Source organism: Elaeis guineensis, chromosome 14, assembly GCF_000442705.2.
Source record: "Elaeis guineensis isolate ETL-2024a chromosome 14, EG11, whole genome shotgun sequence".
NCBI lineage: Eukaryota > Viridiplantae > Streptophyta > Magnoliopsida > Arecales > Arecaceae > Elaeis > Elaeis guineensis.
Window position 1 is genome coordinate 61,981,388 of NC_026006.2, and position 22,189 is coordinate 62,003,576.

General features: G+C 35.9%; 3 protein-coding genes across 8 annotated transcripts in view; all 3 read left to right on the plus strand.

The window, feature by feature from the left end:
- The window catches only part of LOC105057283 (nuclear pore complex protein NUP214), a 31,286-nt gene extending 27,028 nt beyond the window's left edge, over positions 1-4,258 (plus strand). The window contains 4 exon segments of the mRNA XM_010939856.4: positions 834-1,053; positions 1,170-2,966; positions 2,969-3,142; positions 3,851-4,258. Coding sequence (XP_010938158.2) covers positions 834-1,053; positions 1,170-2,966; positions 2,969-3,142; positions 3,851-3,960 — 2,301 coding nt within the window. The 3' untranslated portion in view covers positions 3,961-4,258.
- A 3,694-nt stretch (positions 4,259-7,952) lies between these two features.
- LOC105057282 (alkylated DNA repair protein ALKBH6 homolog) lies at positions 7,953-11,686 on the plus strand. Its single transcript, XM_010939855.4, has 7 exons — positions 7,953-8,180; positions 8,299-8,359; positions 8,471-8,509; positions 10,622-10,734; positions 10,847-11,093; positions 11,187-11,233; positions 11,448-11,686. The coding sequence occupies exons 1-7, from the start codon at positions 8,061-8,063 to the stop codon at positions 11,622-11,624; spliced, it is 804 nt and encodes a 267-aa protein (XP_010938157.1). The 5' UTR covers positions 7,953-8,060; the 3' UTR covers positions 11,625-11,686.
- A 6,209-nt stretch (positions 11,687-17,895) lies between these two features.
- Positions 17,896-20,091, plus strand: LOC105057281 (E3 ubiquitin-protein ligase SIRP1). 6 transcript variants are annotated; one of them, XM_029268182.2, is made up of 2 exons: positions 17,896-18,250; positions 18,935-20,091. In XM_029268182.2, the coding sequence occupies exons 1-2, from the start codon at positions 18,226-18,228 to the stop codon at positions 19,960-19,962; spliced, it is 1,053 nt and encodes a 350-aa protein (XP_029124015.1). In that variant the 5' UTR covers positions 17,896-18,225; the 3' UTR covers positions 19,963-20,091. The 6 variants fall into 6 exon arrangements, with proteins under 6 accessions (XP_029124015.1, XP_010938153.1, XP_010938151.1 ...); XM_010939851.4 differs by having other exon boundaries at positions 17,897-18,250; positions 18,931-20,091; XM_010939849.4 differs by having other exon boundaries at positions 17,897-18,137; positions 18,931-20,091.
- Positions 20,092-22,189: the final 2,098 nt, after the last annotated feature.

Genomic DNA, 22,189 nt, shown 5'->3' on the forward strand with positions numbered 1-22,189 from the left:
CAATAATTAACATCGATGTTCTGGTTCCTTAAGCTGCCCGTGTTAGTATTTTATTGTGAGTGAGAATTCAGGGTGACAAGCATGGAGTACAGTTTAGTAGGTCATAACATCTGTCGTAAGGACTGATGAACACATATCTATCAACCTCATCATCTTGCTTTCACTTCTTTCTCCATTCGCTTCCAACAAAGCATAAATGCTATTGAAAGAGCTTCTCTTTCTGTCATGGTTTTTTGTTGGCCCACCTCGGACCTGAATTCCAGAGCCCTCTTTTTATTGATGCCATCTATGGTATAATTCTTGTAAATGGCTTGACCATCTCAGTTCAATCTTAAACTAATTTATGCTATTGTGCTGCTTTCGCGAATTTCATAATATAAAAATCCTGCTAGTTTCATGAGCATGCATACCAATCCCTTTATGGGTCCTCTGCTCATCAGTCTGACCCCAATCTCTGTTTTGCCAAATAGATTGTTTTATGATTGCTGTTGTCAATAAATTCTTCCAAAGGTGCTACTTTTATCTAATTCGAACAATACATCTGAATAAATGTTTTCCTAAGCTGCATCAGTGCTCTTCTCCAGCTGCTGTCCCTGATACTTCATCTTTCTTATAACCGATGGTTGTGGGGTATGAAAAAGTTGCACTGCTCCTAACCTTTGTCTTCTTAAATGTGCTCTCCATTTCACTTAAAAAGGGGACAGTTAATGATATTTCTTCTTTATTTTTGAAGTTCCACGGTGTGTTCTCCAATTTCTTTTACCTTATAATATGTTTAAAGTTTTGTAGATAAGGTAAAACAAATAGGAGGTTAAATAATCAACATTTTGCAGAATTGGGCTAGTTTTGAGCCTCAAAAGACCACTGTCAAAAGAATGCCACAACAAGAACGTTTAAGAGTCAATGCAGACAACCCTTTCAGGAAAACCAAGAAAGAATTTGATTCTCAAATGGAAGCACTTGCTATCATCCAGCAAAAAAGTAATGGAAGTCCTGTATCTTCTTCCTCAATGTCATCTACAGGCAAGTTTCAGTCCCATGCATACGCTCAAGGTAACTTGTTAAACTATGTAATATCATAATGATGTAAACTTTAACAAATGATGAAAGTATTCACTGCCTAATCATGAGTCTGCTTATATATGGTTCCATATTATTTTGTGCTGTAGGAAATCAAGAAAAGCCACTAAATCAAGCCTTCGAATCTCAGTCAGGTTCTCTGTTCAAATGGGCTAAGGAATTGTCAGGGTCATCCCAAACCCTGGTATCAAAGTCTCATTCAAATCAGGAGATGCAGAGAAGTACTCAACCATCAACATTGATGGCCCCATCACCACCACTGTTCAGCAATGCCCAGAGTAATGCAAAGTTTGATTCACCTAACTGGGCAAGCATTGGAGTGGCTCGGTTGGGGAGCCAGTCATCTAGGACCGCCAACTCTGTCTCAATCCCCAAAACAGTGTCTAATTTTCATCTAGGAACATCTATTCCTATGTCAACTTCTTCGATATTCTCCAGCAGCATATCGCCTATGAAGGCCACTTTAACAGTGGAGGCAAATGATCAAGCAAGCAAGAATCTGAGCACCGGAGAGGACAATCTGGCCAAGACATTGCCAGGAAACATGAAACAGGAGGCTTTCTCTCCACAAGGGTTGTCTGCATCCTCAAAAGAAAGTAATATATCATCTCTTTCTTCTCTATCTGCCATCCAGTTTCCTGATGCAAGCCAAAGTACTGCTCAAATTGAGAAGATAACGAGCAGAATCCAGTCAACTGAAGCTGCTTCCACCATTGCACCTCGGTCAAGAGCATCAGTTTCAACTTCTTCCTTACCTTTTCCATTTTCTGCTGCTCACACCTTGTCAAGTGTTTCTACATCAACTGCACCATCCTTAGCACCCACCATATTGTCAGCTGCTCCTTTCGGAGGATCATCATTTAAAACTAATTCCATAGCAGAAACTAATCAAGCAACTTCAGTATCAGCCTCAACATCGGTTGCTTCTAGTCAGTCTTCTCTTTCTTCCAATCACTCTCAGAAATTACTGTTTTCACCGCCTCATACATCACCTGCAGATAGGGAACGCTCTGCCCCTTCACTTCCTAATGAGGCAAACTCTCTATCTGAACAAACTCCATCACAGGAACCTGTAATCGAGGTTTCATCACACATGAGCAGTGTTAGTTCTAAACTTGAATTAGCTACATCACAGACAATTGCAAGCAATGCTTCAGTTGGATTGGCTTTTGATAAGAAACCCAGTTTGGTTCCAGCAACCAGTGGAAGTGTGTTCCCTGCTTTATCTAACACCCCACCTAAGACACAAGCTGACATTGCACCTCCTGTGAGCATCACGGCCACAGAAACCAATGGAGACTACTTGGATACTGTATCTCAAGAAGATGAAATGGAAGAGGAGGCTCCAGTCACAAGTAATGTGCTCAATTTTGGAGCTCTTGGTGGGTTTGGGCTTGGATCAACGCCACCTCCAAGTGCACCTAAAACCAACCCTTTTGGTGGTGCAATTGTTGCAGCCAACACAAGCATTGCAAGCCCTTCATTTACTTTGACAGCAACTCCAGGGGAACTCTTCCGCCCCCCATCTTTAAATCTCCCATCTGCCCAATCAGTACAACCACCACAATCAATGAGTTCGGTTGCATTTTCTGGAGGTGGTTCTAGTGGATTCAGTGGTTTTGGACACCCAGCACAAATTGGAGCTGGACAGCAGGCACTCGGATCAGTTCTGGGTGCTTTTGGACAATCACGACAGCTTGGTGCTGGCGGACAGGGTTTTGGTTTTGCTTCCGCAGGTGCTTTTAATGGTGGAGGATTTTCCACAGCTGCTACAGGAGGGGGTTTTGCTTCGCTTGCTTCTAAGAGTGGAGGGTTTGCTAGTGCCCCTACGGGAGGTGGTTTTGCTGCTGTTGCCCCAACAGGTGGTGGCTTTGCTGGTGCTGCTACAGGGGGGGCTTTGCTGGTGCTGCTACAGGAGGGGGCTTTGCTGCTCTTGCTTCCAGCGGTGGTGGCTTTTCTGGTGCTGGTGCAGGAGGCTTTGCTGCTGTTGCCCCTGCTAGTGGTGGCTTTGCTGGTGCTGCTTCTACAGGAGGTGGCTTTGGAGGTGGTGGTTTGCCAGGAGGTAGGATATGTCTTCTTATTGTCTGTAAGTGGTAGTCTAATTGATGATACTGCCTGCGGACGTCTGTCTTTCATGCTTTCTTATTATAGGGACAGTGATCAAATGGCATGTAAACTCATTCCTGATTAGTCTTAGCAACTATCATCTGTTAAATTTGTTCTAATTTAGAAGTAATACCCAGCTAAAAAGATCCTGCATTTCCATATTTTAAGTACTTCAGAGTCCATGCTTGGTCCTAACACGAATGATAAGATCCTTTTGTCTCATGCAGATTAATATCATAAGAACTCAATTGCCTTTTTTATTTTTTATTTCATCTTGACAGTAATTTTTCAGTTCAATTTTACCAAAGTTTAGACTAAGTATTCTGCATTGCTGTATATTATGTTTCTGTATTTTGCTACCCAGAATGCTGGAATTGATTTTTGGGAATCCATTCTTTTACAAATAGTAGCTAGGTCTAAATGTATCTGTCATGAAGTAGTGTAACTGCTTTCTTCATTATCCCCAAAAAAGCATATTTCTGTGACCTAGTTTTTGAGGACGCAACCCAAGCCAGCTAGAGCAATAGTTCAAGCTGCATTCATTGCTAAATTCTGACTTTACTCTTGCCATTTTTAACTGTACTTGAATCCCTGATGGTATCCCTGTTCCTAATTTAAAATCTAATCGTCACTGAATTTGCTTCTTATGTTTGTATTGGAGCAGGTGGTTTTGGGGGCTTTAGCAGCAACCAGGGAGGTGGTTTCTCTGCATTTAGTGGAAACAGTGCTGCTGGAAGAGCCCCTGCAGATATTTTGACACAGATGAGGAAATAGTGGAATCACACTTAGCTGGAAAATTGTGTACATGAAAATAGGATGTTTCATATTATTAATGGGCTTCCATCTTGATACACCACCTACTGTTCCTTGTTCGAATCAATATCCTCTACAAGAAAAGCTAAATGATGCTCTTTTTTTTTCCTCCAAAAAAAAAAAGTTTTAACTCTATGATTATTGGAGGTAGTCCTTCTTCCTCAGTTTTATCAAAGAAAGGAGCTTGATGTCACGGAAGAAAATTGATGTGAAACTGTGGTAGAAAGCAATATTGTGTAAATTTCATATATTTTGGTCATTTTCTCGGAATCATTTTATTCGTCTGCTTCTTAGACCTTAACTAGTGTGTTTATTTGTTACATTGAGCTTCTTTTTTCGTATGATGGATTGTAATATAAATCAAATGAAATATTAAGTTTGTTTTATTTTTCACCTAATGACTGACGGAGCCAAAAACCAGCATTCTGAAATCATTAGCGTAATTTTTTTATAAGTGGTCAGGTTATGAAAGCCAGTGTTGGAGCACAATGAAATGGTGATTGATCCTTTTTCTCTGCTCGCCTGCAATTTTGTGCGGTGCGCGGAAATTTTCTCTCATACCTTTCTAGATTCACTTTGTATTTTGTCTACCGTATCAGTCCCACTAGCCAAAGGACAAACGAGTTGCCCACATAGTTTACCAGCACCATTACAGGATGCATGGAGCCAATTCGATATATTCATTCTTTTTGAATTGCGATCGTGTGCCTGATGTAGCAAACAGAATACCACGAACAGCAGCTTTGTTGTCTTACAGTGGAAAGAACTAATATTCAGGGTAAATCTGCGGTGATGCAAGGTACGCTATTTGTGTATTTTTCAATGTACCAAAAACTTCGTGGAACAATTGATCAACAAGAGGTTGATAGATAGAGTAATTCTTGTGCACTGCATGCGGTGTGATAGAATTGACGTGGAGCACACCGCGATAGTTGATTAGTTCATGTAGTGCAATTAATAGAAAAGTAAATGCTTAATATTTTGTAATTTTTTTTGACAAAAATATATTTTTTTGATAGAATAAAAAAAATATATTATTATTTTTTGATATCTTGTATGATTTTTTATAAATATATATAATATTTTAAATAATATATATAATTTTTTATATTTTTATAGGACATCCTGTATGATTTGTTGTAAATATATATGAATAATATATTGATTTTTTGTAGATATATATATATGATATCTTGAACAATATATATAATTTTTTGATGGCTTATATAACTTTCTGTTAATATATATGGCATTTTTTATATAATATTTTATTGATTATTATAACTTTTTGATATTTTATATGATTTTTTAATTAATATATATAATTTTTTGATATCTTATATGATTTTTTATTGGTTATAATAACCAACAGAATGTTATATAAATATACAGTAAGCCATATATATTATTCAGAATGTCATATATATTCACAAAAAGTCATATAAAACATAAGGAAACTACATAAGACATCAGACAGAAAGTCATATATATTGTTCATATAAAGATATAGGAAGCCATATATATTCACAAAAAGTTACGTAAGATATTTGAAAGTAATAATATTATTTTTTTTTATTTTATAGAAAAAAATAATATTTTTATCAAAAAAATAAAAAAAATATGTGACATTAAATATTTATTTTATTATTAATTGCACTATAAGATTTAATGTGATGGGATGGTGCGCTCTATATCAATTTTGCTACACCGTGCACAAAAAATTTCTAGGTATTGGGTGGTGAAGTAACTTTTAGTAGACTGTAGCCGAGCATCAGCACGGAGGAAAGTAGTCGGTGGTTATAACGAGTATTCTCTCTGATTGAACATGATACACTGTCTAGGTTGCAGCTAAATTCCAACAATCGAACTTCATAGTTGACTGAGATGACCGTTATCCTATGTGTTACTAAAAAGGAAAAAAAAATCCGTGAATCTTTCCGGTCATTCGAAAGCAATTTAATTTTGCTTCCCGGGTAAGGTTGTTAGAGAATTCCTAGAAAGCCACTGGAAGATTATTGTCAAATACAGTTTCAGAGCATCCGTTTGCGTTTTAGAGTTTTATTTTTATATGCTGGCAATCAATTCTATGATCTGCTTGTGCTTCAAAAGGGTACCTGTTGGTGATATGATTAGGTAACCCTAGGGCTTTTATTTCGTGGCATGATCAAGAAATAAACGCTGTTTGCTGCATGGTGGTCCTCAAGACTGATTGCTTTCAAGGTACTTTGCATTGATCATCCCTTTTCTTTTTTGTCTTTTTCATATTTATCATGTTTTTTAATATCTTATTGAAATTGCAGCGGTTGGCAGTCCAAGGTGGTGTCCTATAAGCAGAGAATATACGTTGCTGGGCATTGGTAGCCCAGGGAGGACCCGGAGGCGTTGGGAGACCCAGACACGCTGGCGGAAGTGGAGTTCTCCGTGCTTGCTTCCCCCCCTCTCAGATAACCAGCAAAATAAAATTATAGATCTACACGAACTCTCTTGGACTGCTTATAATATTCATCTAAATCTGTTTCCTTGTTGCGTTCTATCCAAATATGGATACCAACATTATATCCATATGCATGAAAAGAAATGAATAGAATATAGATCAATGATTATCCAATTCAAATATCCAATTTTGTTTAGAATCCTATTTAATTTTATAAAACTCTCATGAGCGTTAAAAGAAAATAAACAGTAATATGTCTTTTAGGTTATATTACCTTTTGTATCTATGATTTGATGGTTTATAAAGTTTAATTATCTCATTTACATCTACATTTATATCCAATTTATCAATTGATTCATATCCATGCATGCATAGATTTTAGCACATAATTGAATTTATGATCCTTAGGGTCTTTTTTTTCATTTCTATTACTTATCCTACTAAGAGAAATTTTTTATGCACCGCAGACGGTATAAAAAATTCGATGTGAAGTATATTATTTTATCTGATTGATCCATATAGTCACCATTTTTCAACATGTATTTAATACCTATAGTCTCATTTTTTTATTTGAAATTTTGAATGATGAAAATACTTCTTTTTGAAAAAATATTATGATATTTATGACATATTATGACATCCTGTATTAAATTATGGCTTCTTGCACACAGAATGTTATAATATAATCCAAAAAATTATAACATCTTAGCATATTATGACATCCTGCATGCAGATGTGATAATATGATCTAAAAAATTATGACATCTTGACATATTATAATATTTTACGCAAAATTATAATGTCCTACATGCAGGATGTCATTATATAGCCCAAGATGTCATAATATGAAAAAGACATATTTGTCCAATTATTTTTCAATACGTATTTAATATTCGTAATTTTATTTTTTTATTTGAAAATTTTGAACGATGAAAATATTTTATTTTTTTAAAAAAAATTATGATATCTTGTGTTAAATTATGATATTTTATACATAAAATTATGACTTTCTGTACGTAAGATGCCGTAATATGAATATAAGGTGTTATGATTTTTTTCAAAAAATAAAAATATTTTTATTATTTAAAATTTTAAATAAAAATAAAATTATATTTATTAAATATATATTAAAAAATAATAACTATGTAGATGAATAAAATAAAATAATATACTTCAGATCGAATTTTTTATACTGTCCAGTAACGCACAAAAAATTTCTCATCCTGCTGACGGTGATCGTCTACGATATCCAACTTCTATATCAGAGAAACCGAGTAATTTGCAAATAATATATCTCCCGAGCAAGAATCCCCAAATGTAATGATTAATGAATCGTGAAGTAGCCGTTTAATCGCACATCGGACTGGACAACTGAAGCAACGACCAGGAAACGTATCGGTCTAATAATTTCGTACCTTTATCCGCCTTTCGGCTAAAAGCCTAAAATCGAGTGCGGTATCTGTTGTATCAGTTTAGTATCTGATACGTGGGCGGCCCACCATGATATTAAATTAATTTCTCGGGGTTTGGTCGCCCGTCGGTTGCACCTCATATTCGCTCAAAAAAAAAAAAAAACTTAATAATTAATATATAAACCCTAAACAAAACTCCATTGCTGCACCGCAAGATGGAAGGGACAGAAGAGAAGCGGTTGGAGCTGGACGACTTCATTGTTGGGACTCTACCTAGTCTTTATTACATCCCCAACTTCATCACAGAATCTGAGCAAGCCCAGCTTCTCCACCATGTAATATGTCTTCCTTCTTTGTATTTTCCTAAGTTTCTATTCTCCTATCCTCTGTTTTCTTGGTGGAATTTTTCTTTTATCTTTTTTTTTTTTTAATGTGGATATGTTATTTTCATAGATTTATGAGGTACCAGCATCTAGATGGAAGCACTTGAAGAACAGGAGATTACAGAATTGGGGTAATCGTCTTGTGTGTGTTTCTTTATTTTTGCTGCCCAGAAGCTGAGATTATATATGTATGCTTCTTGTCTCACTTAACGGTTCATCTGCTTGTTTTTTGATGATGGTAGGTGGTGTGGTGCATGAAAAGGGCCTTTTGCCACAGGAATGTGAGTGGGAACACCTTCGCTTATATATGTAACGTTGATGTGATGGAATTATTAATTTTATCGCATTCTTTTCCCTATTGTTGAAACTTCCCGGTTATTCAATCACCGGTTCCACTTACCATGATTTAATTGTAAAATCATTTGCTATATTCTTTGTTAGTTCAGAGAAGCTTGGGGAATGGATATAGGTATTTGTTTCTAGGAGTGGACATTTGTCGCAATGAAGCTGTTTGCAGAATTGACCCAGTATCGTTGATGTGATGATTCTTGTCTTGGTTGTGTTTTGCATCTACTCAGGATGCTTATACAAGAATACTGGACGGGGTCTTTCCATCTGTGTACACTATTTTATTGCAGTTGGTCCAGAATTAGCTGGTGTAGGTTTTTAATTCAGAGATTTAAGAGGTCATGTGCTAGATGATTTTAAAGGAACACAAGCTGAGTTGCCACTACCCTCCTTTGTTACTCGTGGTGCTTCTTATAATTAATGGATACATTGTTACAAGTCTTATTCGAGTATTGAAGTGCCTAGCGTTAATACAACTAACTGCTTTAAAGCACTTGTGCGAGGTCATGACACGATATTTGACATTAAAATTGCCATCTCTTATAGTGTCAGTTAGAGGCTGAGAATATAACAGCAGCTGCATAGCCATTTTACTAGGCTTGGATTTAGCGTTTACTTGTGCTGCAGTCATGACCCAGTTGATGATACTGGAGGCATGAATGACAAAATAGAAGATTCATCAAATTAAACTAAGTTTGGTACTGGATCAGGGGAAGAATGAAACAATTTAAATCCGTTCTATGGTCGTTAACTGGATGACTGTATCTTATTCTGCTGAACAGAATTTTATCTTAGTCTGTTGCTTGTTCACCTGTTGAAGACTTGAAGCACAATCTGATCATTCAATTAGCTGATTTTTTGCCGGTCATTTTTTTGGAGTCTAAATATGTCTAGGTTTGTATGTTTAACGTAAATCTTAAATACTTTGAGATTTACCATAAGTTCAAAATCATGCTCTTTGCTTGTGCAATTTTAAAGCCTTTAGCTATGTAAAATTTTTAACTTCATCTTCCAGAAATTCACTATTGATCCACCACAACATTTTCATCATTTCATAGGCCCATGTCAGTACACACTCTTTTAATGCCCAAAATTATAATTGTGATAGTCACCAAATTTACAGTTTCTTTGTGAAATCTTTAAGTGACTCTTACGTGCTTGCACCAATCATGTACCATACTGAAAATTGTTAATTGCAAGATAGCTATTCATAGCATGGTGCATGTCAGAGTCATAATTAGAAATCTCTGTGGTTTTTTCAGAAAGCTCATGAGGCATTCTGAGATTTTGCAAAAAAGATTGGAATCCAAGAAGTATTAAGAATTTATTTTCTTTATTACAGACATATAACTAAAATAGATTCAATATAATTCTGTATAGTTGAAAAACTGTCAATATTTTTCTTTGCTGAAAAATCTCTAGGAAAAGATCTGTTACTATGGCTAGAACAGCTGAGTGGAGCAGTATAGTTTCACAGCTGTCATTTAGATGCTGAAATGCAGTTCCAGGTACTTATGATGTGTTTGTCTTTCAAGTTAATTACAATGGGCAGTTGCATAGCCTCAAGTCAAGTTGGGTCTTAGCTTGGATGATTTGGTGGGTTGTAACTGATTCAGCTGGGTTTGATCTGCTCTGGTTAGGCTGGGACTGGGCAGGTTGGGTCAATTTGGTTTCAGTCAGGTTTTTGATGATTTAGGCCCATTCAAAACTCCTTCTTAAAGTTTCCTACTTCCCCAAGCTTGAATTTGACTCCACGTTCTCAAATTCAATATGACAAAGTCAAGGTATTTTCGAAGTTTTCAGTTTGGACAATGTAAACAAATATCGAGAAGTGACACTACCAATAAATTTCACTTCGACTGATGATAAACAAATGTCCCCTTTCTATAGATTTTTAGCGTGTATGTCGACTATGTAAGCTAATTGAAGCTCATGCTTTTGAAGCACCCATGTAGCTTCAGGTATGATGTGATGTGTTTTGGAGTCTGTATCCTACTTTCTCAACCTTTTTTTCCCTTTTTTTTTTTGTGTGTGTGTGCGTGCAGTGCCTTCCTGGCTTACAAAGATTACTCAAAGAATATGTCAACAAACAGGGTTGTTTCCATCACCAATAAACCATGTGCTCATCAATGAATACCTTCCTGATCAAGGGATCATGGTTTGTATCCAGACTTTGAACTCTCTTCTTGCTGCTGTTTTCACGCCATGTTTATTGTTTTCATTAGCATCTGGTTTTTAATGGGAACATATACATCTATCCTGCTATCCAGCCTCACCAAGACGGCCCTGCCTATTTCCCCATTGTGGCAATTATATCTCTGGAATCTCCTGTTATGATTGATTTTATTGCCCATCCAAGATTGAGAGAAGATTCGTCTACTTGTACAATTGCAGCTAAAGCTGAGACAGATGGCTCATTGGGTGAGTCATTATGCAGACCAGAAGTTGACCATGATCCTTGCTCTCTTCTACTAATGCCCTGTAGTTTACTGATATTCAAAGATCAGGCTTATACAGGTGAAAACTAAATAAAAATTTGTTGGTTTTAATGAAATGCTGACTCAGAATTTCTTTTCCAAAATCTAAATGTTTCTCATTGCCTCTATTCAGATTACCTTCATGGCATACAAGATTCTGAATTGTGCAGTCTTGAAAAGGTAACTAATCTCAGAATAGACATCATGCAAACATTGATTTTTAGTATATTAAGTTTCTGAGATTTTTCAGGAATGACAAGCTGCTCTTGATTAAATTATATCTACGGATTTTGTTATATATTAATACTGAAAGAGGTCAACTTATACAGCATGTACTAATTAAACTCTATTTGTCCTTTCTTTACCCCCATTTTCCCTCGTTTTGTTAACTCAGGTTCTGAATGTTTCGGAAGTGAAGAAACTTCAAGCAGAGGAGCTTCCTTGTGACCCTGTGCAAGCAAAAGACTCCAATGGCACTGGACAAAGTAACATCTTCCGTAGAACTTCAAAGAGAGTCTCACTAACATGTCGTTTGGTGCTGAAAGTTCACAGGAATCTGTTCAAATTCTAAAACAGTTCATGTGAAATATGATTTAAACCTTTAGTATCAATTCAATGACAAGTTTTTCTGAATTGAAATGCAATAAATGGTTTTTCCCAAAGAAACATAATAAGTAGCTGGTTATCAAGGCTGTCCATAACCTGCATTTCACAACAGTGATTATCTTTTGCACGAAGCTTATGATTCTCGGATTCTCTCCTTTTTTCTCCATTTGCATGCAATTGTCAAATTAATGGTTTGCTGCACTTGCGTTCTATCATATTGTCTTAAATAGAAATGAGTATACAGTCCAAGGGTGAGGAGAATTTTCTAGGTGGAAGTCTACAAATCAGGTTCATGAAGAAATGATATTGGTGCTGATTTGGCAACTCGGTATTCAATCACCCACAATGTATGGCACCAATTCTCATCAGTTAACTAATTCTTTCATGCTATGTGGCAGATAACTTTGTATCTGCAAGAATTGCCGCCTACCATTACTCCAGCAACAAATAGCCAAGGCAATGATGTCTCACACAATTAACAATTTTGCTACGCTGCTGTCAGTTTAATGGAGTGAAGGCCACCTCCGGATGGGGCTGTGGAATAAGCAAGCCATTCATGAGCAGCTTTATCTGCTCACGAAGCTTGATAAGGGCTTGCTCAATTGGCAACCCAAATATTCACCCATTTAGCCGGTTTTTAAGCTAAAAATCTGAATATAGGATTAATATGACATTGATTATTCAAGTTATTGTTTGTGAACAAAAGTTTATCGTTTAATGCATGTTCTCAACCATTAGCTTGAAATAGAGATCTTCTAACTATGTTTAGGTGCCAGTTTTAATTGAGCAGAACTTGAACAGAGGTCATTATAGTATGACTTGAGCTTGAACGTAGACTACTCTTATACTTCTCCTTGACCCAATAAATTTATCCTCAGCATGAAAAAGAGCTGTATTTGGTGTGAACCAAATCTAGCTAGTCAAAACCTCCTCCATAAGAAACCTAATCCTGCCCGCCCAGTTTATGAGAATCTAGTACTGTATTATTTTAGAGGCCGCAAAACCTGACGACCCACTAATGTGGCTCCATAATATCAGATGTGGTTGATTTCTTAACAACCCAACAAAATTAGGCACCCAAACTCTGCTCGGTAAACCATGGATTACCATCCAGTTGTGCATCCGAACCCAATGTGCTGACCTAAGTCCGCAAATCACAGTATCTTATATATCGTGCAGGTTATATGCTAGTTATATGATAAAGCAGCGTATCAGATCATTAAATGGCTAATTTTGTGCTGAATGACCCCCTTCTTGTCCAATGTAAATCAGCAAATCCAGATGCACACGAGGCACAAATCTGACATGGAACCAGCATGACCCCACCTTTCACACACAAGAGGCCCTACTGCCAACTTGGATCAACCTTCGCCTCTATGGAAATCAAGAAATTATACCTTATACCGAATGCATCACATGGCTGTGCATGCAACCAATCACAGTATTTCATTTTTGTAAAGATGCACTGAGATGAGTGCTTGGTAAATGAGGCCTATAGGATGGAACGATTATTATTGACTGCATAAACGACCAACAAAAACCACTAACCACTAACCACTAACCATCAATTAACCATGAAATAATTAAATGAGATCTTGATTATTTGATCTATAATTTGTCATAAATAAAAAAATAGATAATAGAAAAGGAGATAGAAAAGAAAGAGGAAAGGGATGCTTATCCTTTCCCTATCCAACCCCTATCATTGCAGAGATCATCTCTTCTTGTGCCTCACCGACCTTCCTCTAGAGTCCTCTTTCTACCTTTCCTCCTATCACTCCACCTGTCTCTCTTCACTCCATTGATTCCTTTCAAAATTCAGATCATTGATGATGCCCTACTCCACTTCATCACCATGCTCGAGGATTTGGTTATAGCTTCCAAAAGGTTAATAATGCCTATGCTTAATATAGTATGGTATTTTTGTTATAATCAGAAGATTTTATTTAGATTTTTTAGTTCTGTATAAGTACTAAAGATCCACCTAGTGCATAGCTGTTGATGGACTAAATAAATGCTAATATGGATCTTTATATACTTCTTCTATTTAAATCTTAATATCCTTATTAGATTGAGGGTCCAAATCCATAAATCAAATCTAATCACAAGCACCATGATCAGCATATGATTTGCCCCAGCAGGCTTGCGCTGTAGGATCTCTTAGTTTACAGACCATGAGCCATATCCACCCTGATATCGTTTATCACAGTCCAGGATTTTATTTAAAAAAATTAGTCGAAAGATATTATTTAAAATTTTTGATTATATATAATTATCTAAAATCTATTTGGTGTATCCTTTATATTAGATTATATATTCATACGGATCCTTATAATTTTAGATTCGATCTTTACAATGTATGCCATCATATTTTAGTGGAGGAGACCTGCAAACCATTTTCAGGGCATTTTCACTATAATGGTCTTTTGAGGCTGCTATGGAAGACATCAACATTACCCTCTCTCGTACCATAGGCATGTGGTTTAGGGCTCACATGTCGGTTTCATCCACTAGCTCCTCAACAACCACAGAATTATACGGGAAGCATCTTTCTCCTAATCCTATTCACAACTTGTCCTTTGTTGTTGGTCTCTCTTTGGCTGGGAGGCAACTTCTTGTGGGGATTCTATCAAACACCTCTGGCCCCACTTCGAGTTGGAATGCCTGGATGCACAAACCCCACCGGTCAACGCCAAGGGGAATCCATGCACGTACACCACAATGTGCCTTCCACGTGGCCTTCATCTGTTCGCTGCGATCGTCCACCTTGGGGCATCGTGTGATTTGTGGCTTGCATTGTATGATTGTTTTGGCTGTGTCATTGTGATGTGTTCATCTCGATCCCTTTTTTTATTTTGGTGGCTCAAAATGTTTTCGCTAATTCAAAAGGAAGTGGTGGGGGGAGGGGTGTGCCGGGGTGGGGATGGACGTCATCTTTGGTACAACATGGATTATGAATTGAAAGTAGATATGAGTTACATGGATTGAAATTTTTTCATCCTTGCGAGATATATTTTAAAAGATAAAATTATATAGCTCCATATTATTAAAGATTTTTTATCCATACATACATACTTCTTTTTAGATAAGATCAAGATCTATTGAAATCCAAAGATGATTAGAATCAAAATAAATAATACCTTATGTATGAATATTTTATTTTTTAATTAACCTATATTTCAAGATATTTTTCAGCAAATATTATCCCTGCAATCACTCAAACGACTGTTTTATCCAAGATCTTTCATTCTTGAACCTATGATGAAGATTATTTACCCTTTAAAAAATTTCAAAGCACCAAACACCTTTTAACCATTTTGACGGTTACAACAATAGTTATTTATCTCAAAAATATTTTTAAATTTTTATATTAAAATAATTATTTGAATAATATGTGTTTTAATGATCTTATAATGAAATATAATGGATGATAAAAAAATGTAAGTATAGTTTATATAGATTGAAATCTTTTCTTTCATGTAAAATATTTTTTAAAAGATAAAATCATGCAGTTTCAAATGGCTAAGGCTCTCCTGCCCATGCATACATACTTCCTTTTAGATGAGGCTCCAACTGGCCAAGGTCCATTGAAGTTTAAAGATGGTCAGAATCAAGACAAATAATACCTCATGTACGAATATTTTATTTTTTTAATTAATCTATGTTTCAAGATATTTTTCAGCAAATATTATCCTCGCAATCACTCAAACGGCCATTTTATCCGAGGTCCTTCGTTCTTGAATTTATGATTAAGATTATTTACCTTCTAAGAAATTTTAAAGTACCAAAACATCTATCGATCATTTTGATGATTATAATAATAATCATTTATCTCAAAAATAATTTTTGAACTTTTATATTAAAATAATTATTTGAATAACATATATTTTAAGGATCTTATAATAAACTATAATGGATGATAATAAAAATTAATGACATTACCCCCTTTTTCTCGTTTTTATTAGATAAAGTACTACTATATTTTAACCATAAAATCATCTTTAAAAATAATTCTTGGATAAAATTTGAAAAAAATAATTTATTCAAATTATAAATAAAAATATGACCATTATTTATATTGTAGTATTTTTTTAATGATACAATTTTCAATGATAAATATAAGAAAATAATGAAAAAAAAAGGCTATTATATATATATATAATGCAATGGAACAGTTAAAACACTTCGATCCAGAGCCATCATCAAGACCGCAAAGGGCGCCGGACAGGTTGAGATCCAGCCAGAGATACGTATGAACGTGGTCCAATAGCACGGAACCACCTGTCATGTGTTTGGGCGTCAAAACTGGGGCTTGGGACAGCATAATTAATACCGTTGGCCGCTACTCAATGTTCTTATTCATACGGCGATTCCACCTAAAACTAGATTTTTTTTATTAGATAATAAAGTTTGATAGAGAATCTACCTTAGGTTAAGGGCCGCAAATGCTCCTCTAAAACTTCCATTTTGCCACAGAGGTCGATCGAAAGTTTAACCTCCACATCGTTGGCAGGAGTAACAAGTTATAATCTTATTATAGACTTTGATAAATAAGTCATCAAAAATGGTGGCTTGTTGCAATTATTTTGATGGCAAGCACGAGCAAACATGATATTTTCCGAGGAGAGCTTCCTCTAGAATCGATACCGGTTTCTTGCCTTTTTTTTTTTTTTTTCCCTCTCTTTTCCTGGTCTTCGTCAATTATTTTTTTTTCAAAATTCAATTAAATATTTTTTGAAAGGACTAATCAACACCATAGTTTTGTTTTTTCCCCACAAATAAAGGATTACAAATTCAAAGCTACATTATTCTACTCCTAAAAAGAAGAAGAATGTCAATATTTATTTTGACATGAGCATTATGCTTTGATGTTTTGTAGGAGAAAATGTCATGCTTTTGATTCACCATCAGTGTAAATTTTATCAGATATCCTTGGCTGAACAATACATGTGCACTGTTGCTAAAAGGAAATAAGATATGTGCATTACAATGTTTGGGTTGACCAACAAGAATTTTTATCATCAACTAAGTGAAAGTACATTTTGTGAAATTTTTTTTCCCCTTCATTTGACTTGGTTTCTAGAGCATCAAAAGGCCATAATCTTCTCAAGACATGACCCACACGGTGATGCACTGGTTTTGATACAAGTGGTGGTGAACTCTTGAAAAACTCATATTGCATTATATTTGTATAAAATATTCAAAAAAATAAAAAATAAATAAAAAAATACTTCAAATAGTGATATTATTGGTAGTTTTTGAAAAAAAATATGATATATATTATTTTGATTAAACTTTGATGTAAATATGATAAGATACTAGTATTTGGGTACACCAAAACTATTTGCAGTTTAACCAAAAATATTTTAAAAAATAAATGGAAAAAAATTTTTATTATAAAAATTGAATTCTGAATATTATATATATATATATATATATATATATATATATAAGAGTTGATTTCTAAGTTGAGAATTTTTAAATTTGAAATTAAACTGGAGAAAAATTATCTATAGGTCTCTGGATGGATCTGAAATTATTTTTAAGTTTTTGGACTTTTTAAGTTGAATAAAAAGTTTCTGAAATACTAAGAAATTATTTCTAAATCTCTATCGTTTACATAAATTAATTATACAGATCCATGTTCAGATTACATGGATTCATGTTCAAACTACATAAGTTTATATTCAGATTACGTAAGTTATCTAGTTTCAATATCTGATTGTACACATTCATATTCAGATTATACATATTTATATTTTGATTATATAAAAATAATTTTTTAATATTTTAAAATTTTTATTTAATTTAAAAATTTAAAAATAATTTTAAATTTATCTAGGATCTATACATAATATCCAGTAGCCCCTGTGGGCTCCACTAAATCCACGTAATCATATCGATCACAGCACAAACAAACATACTCTTAATTTATAGTTTATGGATTAGTATTCGTTTGAATACGTAGCTCATGAGGTCATGGATGACCATGCGCCCCAACCGAATGAAGATTTGACACTTGATGGTCCCAGGAAATTGGAAACTTCTCGAATATTGAAATAATTTCAGCACATCCCAACAATTTTAAGACATGGTCCTAATAAGCAACTTGCTTTTTTTTTTTTTTGTTTTTTTGGTAGCTAATAAGCAACTTGCTTTTTTTTTTTTTTCTTTTTTTGGTAGCAGTGGCTTAGCTATTTTAAGACAATGAAGAGAGAGGGGAGATAGAGAATGGCAGGTCGGGTTGCTGTCTGGTGTAAGAGAGCGAAATCCCACCACCAACCACATTGCTCAGAAAAGTAATACCAAAGATTAAAATTAGCAAAAACAGATGGAGCATTTGATTTGAATAATTTGAAAGCCCAACCCCTTGGAGTACATTAAAGAGGGGGAGAAGCGTTGAGTCGTTCTCTCCCGACACCTTCCGTCCTCCTTTCCGTCTCTTCTACCGTTCAAAGCCTGCCCAAAATTCCTCAAGGTAACTTTTTTTTAATCCAATATAAATGCATGTGATCGAGAAAAGATTGAGGGAATTTATTTAAGATCGCGTGTCCGATTCTTCTTCTATGGGCTCTCTGGTAGTTTGCGGAGGTGAGCGTCTTCTCTATCCTTCTGGATTCTTCTGCTGTGGTGTCTTCTCGGATATTTAAATCCCATGCTCAGCTGGTTTGGGGTTTGAATAAATCTTCGAAATCATTGATTTTGTTGGCAGAAACAACAGAAAAATTTGATTTTGATCAGAGTTTTGTATGGTTTTGGCTGTTCGTCGCTAAGGAGAGTCTTTTTAGCTGGTAATTTCTGGTCTCTTCTCATATGCTTTTATTCTGCCGGTGTTTTTATGATCTGGGAGTGATGTGGGTCTTCCTTTTTTTTCTTTTTCTGGTGTTGATCTTGTGGATTTGAAAGAAAATATCTCCTTCATGAGAGTTTTTGGCTCGTGTTGTAAAAGGAGTTTTTATGTGGATTTCCTACGGATTTCATGAAAAGATCATCTACTATTTTTCTCCCCGAAAGATCTGTTTTAAATGATTTATCGTACTGCAAGAAGGAATATAGAATATAGAAATCAAGGCTCATTTCAAAATTTTCAATTTCTTCGCCACCTCATTTTTTTTTTTCTCTATATATTTTTGTGGTGGAAGAAAAGAATAGATTCCTTTGGTTGCAGGTTGAGCTGATATTTTGCCCAAAATTTGGTTCCTCTTTAAGTACCATTTTTGCTCCTTTGCTTGTTGGATTCATTGCATTTTTTTTTTTTTGGATCTTGGAAGCTAGACAAGAAGGTTGAAGAGAAGGGCAGGAAGAAGATGGATGAGACTCTGGTTACTAGATACTGGTGCCACATGTGCTTACGGATGATAAATCCAGTGATGGAGGTGGATATCAAATGCCCCCATTGCAATAATGGATTTGTAGAAGAAATGGATGGTGGGGGAGAATTGGATGCCTCCGGTCTGGGCTCCGACCGAAACCTCTCTCTTTGGGCTCCAATCTTGCTTGGAATGATGAGCAGTGGCTCCCGACGCCGAAGGCTCCAAAGGGAAGAACAAGAGGATGACTCCAGTTCAGATCCTTACTTGGAAGCCCTTCGTCAAAGGAGGAGGAGCTCAGTCATCCTCCAGCTTCTCCAAGCCCTCCGGGAAACAACCAGATCAGAGTCTGATAATTCTGAAGGTGAGAGGGAGAGGGAGCGTGTGATCCTAATCAATCCATTCAACCAGGCCATAATTCTCCAAGGATCCTTCGATACAGGCGAAACTCAAGGACAAAATTCGAACAGCAACAGCCTTGGTGTTTCTTTGGAAGACTACTTTCTTGGGCCTGGCCTGGATCTTTTGTTGCAGCATTTGGCAGAGAATGATCCTAACAGGCATGGAACGCCGCCGGCTCGGAAAGAAGCAATTGATGCAATGCCTACTGTAAAAATTGAGGAAGCCATGAGCTGCTCTGTCTGTTTGGAGGACTTTGAAATAGGTGGAGAGGCTAGGGAGATGCCCTGCAAACATAAATTCCATTGCGGATGTATACTACCATGGCTGGAGCTCCACAGCTCATGCCCAGTTTGTAGGTTTCAAATGCCAGCAGATGAGTCGAAGGATTCAAATGGAGGTGGCAACAGCAGTAGGGTGGAGGGTGGTGGTGGGGATGGTGGTGACGGGGGTAATGGAGGGAACGGGAGGAGATTTTGGGTGCCGGTGCCTTGGCCTTTCAATGGACTGTTCTCATTGTCGGGCTCCCAGAGCAGTGGGAATTCTTCTCCAGCACCTCCATCATCGTCCACCTCTGGTGGTAATTCAGCATAATATGAACTGAAGATAGCTGTTTATGCTACTATTGTTCTGCTTCTTTGGGTTTAATACTAGTGTAATAATGTTTCATTTACTGAAGCTGGATCCTGGAAGTATGGTTTCTGAGCCCCTTTCTTTGTTTTATTTTAACATTCTTTCCTTGTGTCTGTGAAGAATTTGTGTTCAAAGAATTTAGCTGCATCAACTGGAATTTCTCATGTCTGCTTACCTTTTGGGGAAATGAGTCTTAACTTTTACTTTTTGAAAATTTGATGGAGTATAAGTTGGACAAGATAAAACCACTTTATGTTGAAGATGATGATCGATATGAACCGCCGGCACCTACTGAGTTCCTATTTCCTCATCATCTCACAGTTCTCTTTCCATTTATTCTCTATGGAATTTTTGCTTTCCGGTACTATTTCTGTTGCACCAAAATTTTGGCTGTCTTCTTGATTCTTGGTGCAATTCTTGTAATCATCGATCAGTCACTTTCTCACCTTCACTAGAATCCAGTGGAATCTTCATTTGTCTTTGTATTATGTCTTTCAAGATTCACATTGATGTGATAATTTTGATAGTCCGGTAAGAACTGAAATATTTTTTGTAGCTCAAGTCATTCTTCTTCATTCTTGGCACAGATTTTTCACTACATTGATGGGTAACTGAAACCTTCTTGCTTGAGACTTACTAGTTGCCACCTCTAGACCATTCAACAAGGACTCAAATGGAGTAGATGATTGAAGATCAATTATGATGCCATTCTTCTGTCTAGAATTGGTATGGTTCTTATGAACTGGTTGCATGATTGTACTAGTGAAGCTTTTGTGGATCGCAGTCCATTTTAGCAGGCTATGGATTTCACCATATTTCAGATTACAAAGTTTCTCGAACAAGGATGCCTTTTGTTTTAATTCTGGAAATGCAGATTTTGGTTGTTGAGCATGCGGAATAGTGTGCATTAAAGAATGGTTTTGCTCATCTTCTGTCATACTTAAGTTCGATTGATGGTGTTGTTAGGGACTTTGGTACAGTACAGCCATTGCTAGGTGAATACAGGTAGAGTTGTGCTTCTTCATATTTGAGGACATCTCTACCATCTGTAGTTAAGAAATAATCGGTCTGCCGAGTTTGTACATCATCTTAACACAAATCATATGGAGTTGGATCTAAACTATATTAGTTGTGCATCATGAGGTGGTCCCTTGAATGGTGGAAGGTATTATCATGATGATGGGTCCAGAGCAGATCCTACGATGCAGTGAAGAAATTGTTGATTGAATTCCACTAGTGCAGTTCATTTTAGCTTCTTTCATCAATTTTCCAAGTAGAAGCATCCGAAGTAGGTCTTCGAAAATTAATCATTAATTCTATCAATTCTGCTTCTAAGAACTATTTCTGAATAATGGCACTTATTGTTTATAGCTTTCAAATAACGGATACCTTTTCATGCAACATATGATCTGATTATCAATCTTCATTTAGTGGAGTAAGCTCTTCAGTATCCACATGAATGCTGGTATAGTCTTAGGGAGCAAGTATATGAACATTTCACTGATATGCCTAAAATATGTAGGTGCATAAACTTTCTGCTAAATGATAGATGATACACTTGATTTAGTGGGTGTGGATTCAGTTTCTAAAGGGAATTTTTGATTTGGTGGTGGTCCATAACAATGCCCAGTGTTATTTGCAATTGCAAAACATGATTTCCTTCATGCTTCTGATGTCAAATATGGAAGTTAGCATTTGGCTGAAGCATAGAAGCATGTGAAATATGGAAGTTAGCATTTGGCTGAAGCATTAACAAGACATTCTTAAACACTCTTTAGTTATGGATGCCTTTTTCTGTTTGCAACACACACACACACACACACACACACACACACACACACACACATATATATATATATATATAGAGAGAGAGAGAGAGAGAGAGCACGTGTGGTAGATTAGAATCAATTCAATCGGATTTGAACTCAGATCTAATCAGATCAAAACTCTATAATAGGGGTTCTATATCAATGAACCAAGTTGTTGAATGTGATCTATTATCTCAAAACTGTTTGGATACAAAAAATTATATGATTTGAAGATCTATAGTCTGTGCATCAAGTAATCAAAAATTGGACAGCCTAAATAAAATTGAATTGTACATATTTTTTGATCACTTAAGCTAGAGATTTTTAAATTATATAATTTTTGGTGTACAAATATTTTTGAGGTGGTAGATCACATTCAA

What these genes read in the sequence shown, in the direction of transcription:
- LOC105057282 (XM_010939855.4), top strand. Translation starts at nt 8,061, where the DNA reads ATGGAAGGGACAGAAGAGAAGCGGTTGGAGCTGGACGACTTCATTGTT. An exon ending in CAGGAGATTACAGAATTGGG is followed by an intron (nt 8,360 to 8,470) that starts GTAATCGTCTTG and finishes TGATGATGGTAG; the next exon opens with GTGGTGTGGTGCATGAAAAG. An exon ending in CAAAGATCAGGCTTATACAG is followed by an intron (nt 11,094 to 11,186) that starts GTGAAAACTAAA and finishes GCCTCTATTCAG; the next exon opens with ATTACCTTCATGGCATACAA.
- LOC105057281 (XM_029268182.2), top strand. Translation starts at nt 18,226, where the DNA reads ATGGGCTCTCTGGTAGTTTGCGGAG. An exon ending in CTCTCTGGTAGTTTGCGGAG is followed by an intron (nt 18,251 to 18,934) that starts GTGAGCGTCTTC and finishes CTTGGAAGCTAG; the next exon opens with ACAAGAAGGTTGAAGAGAAG.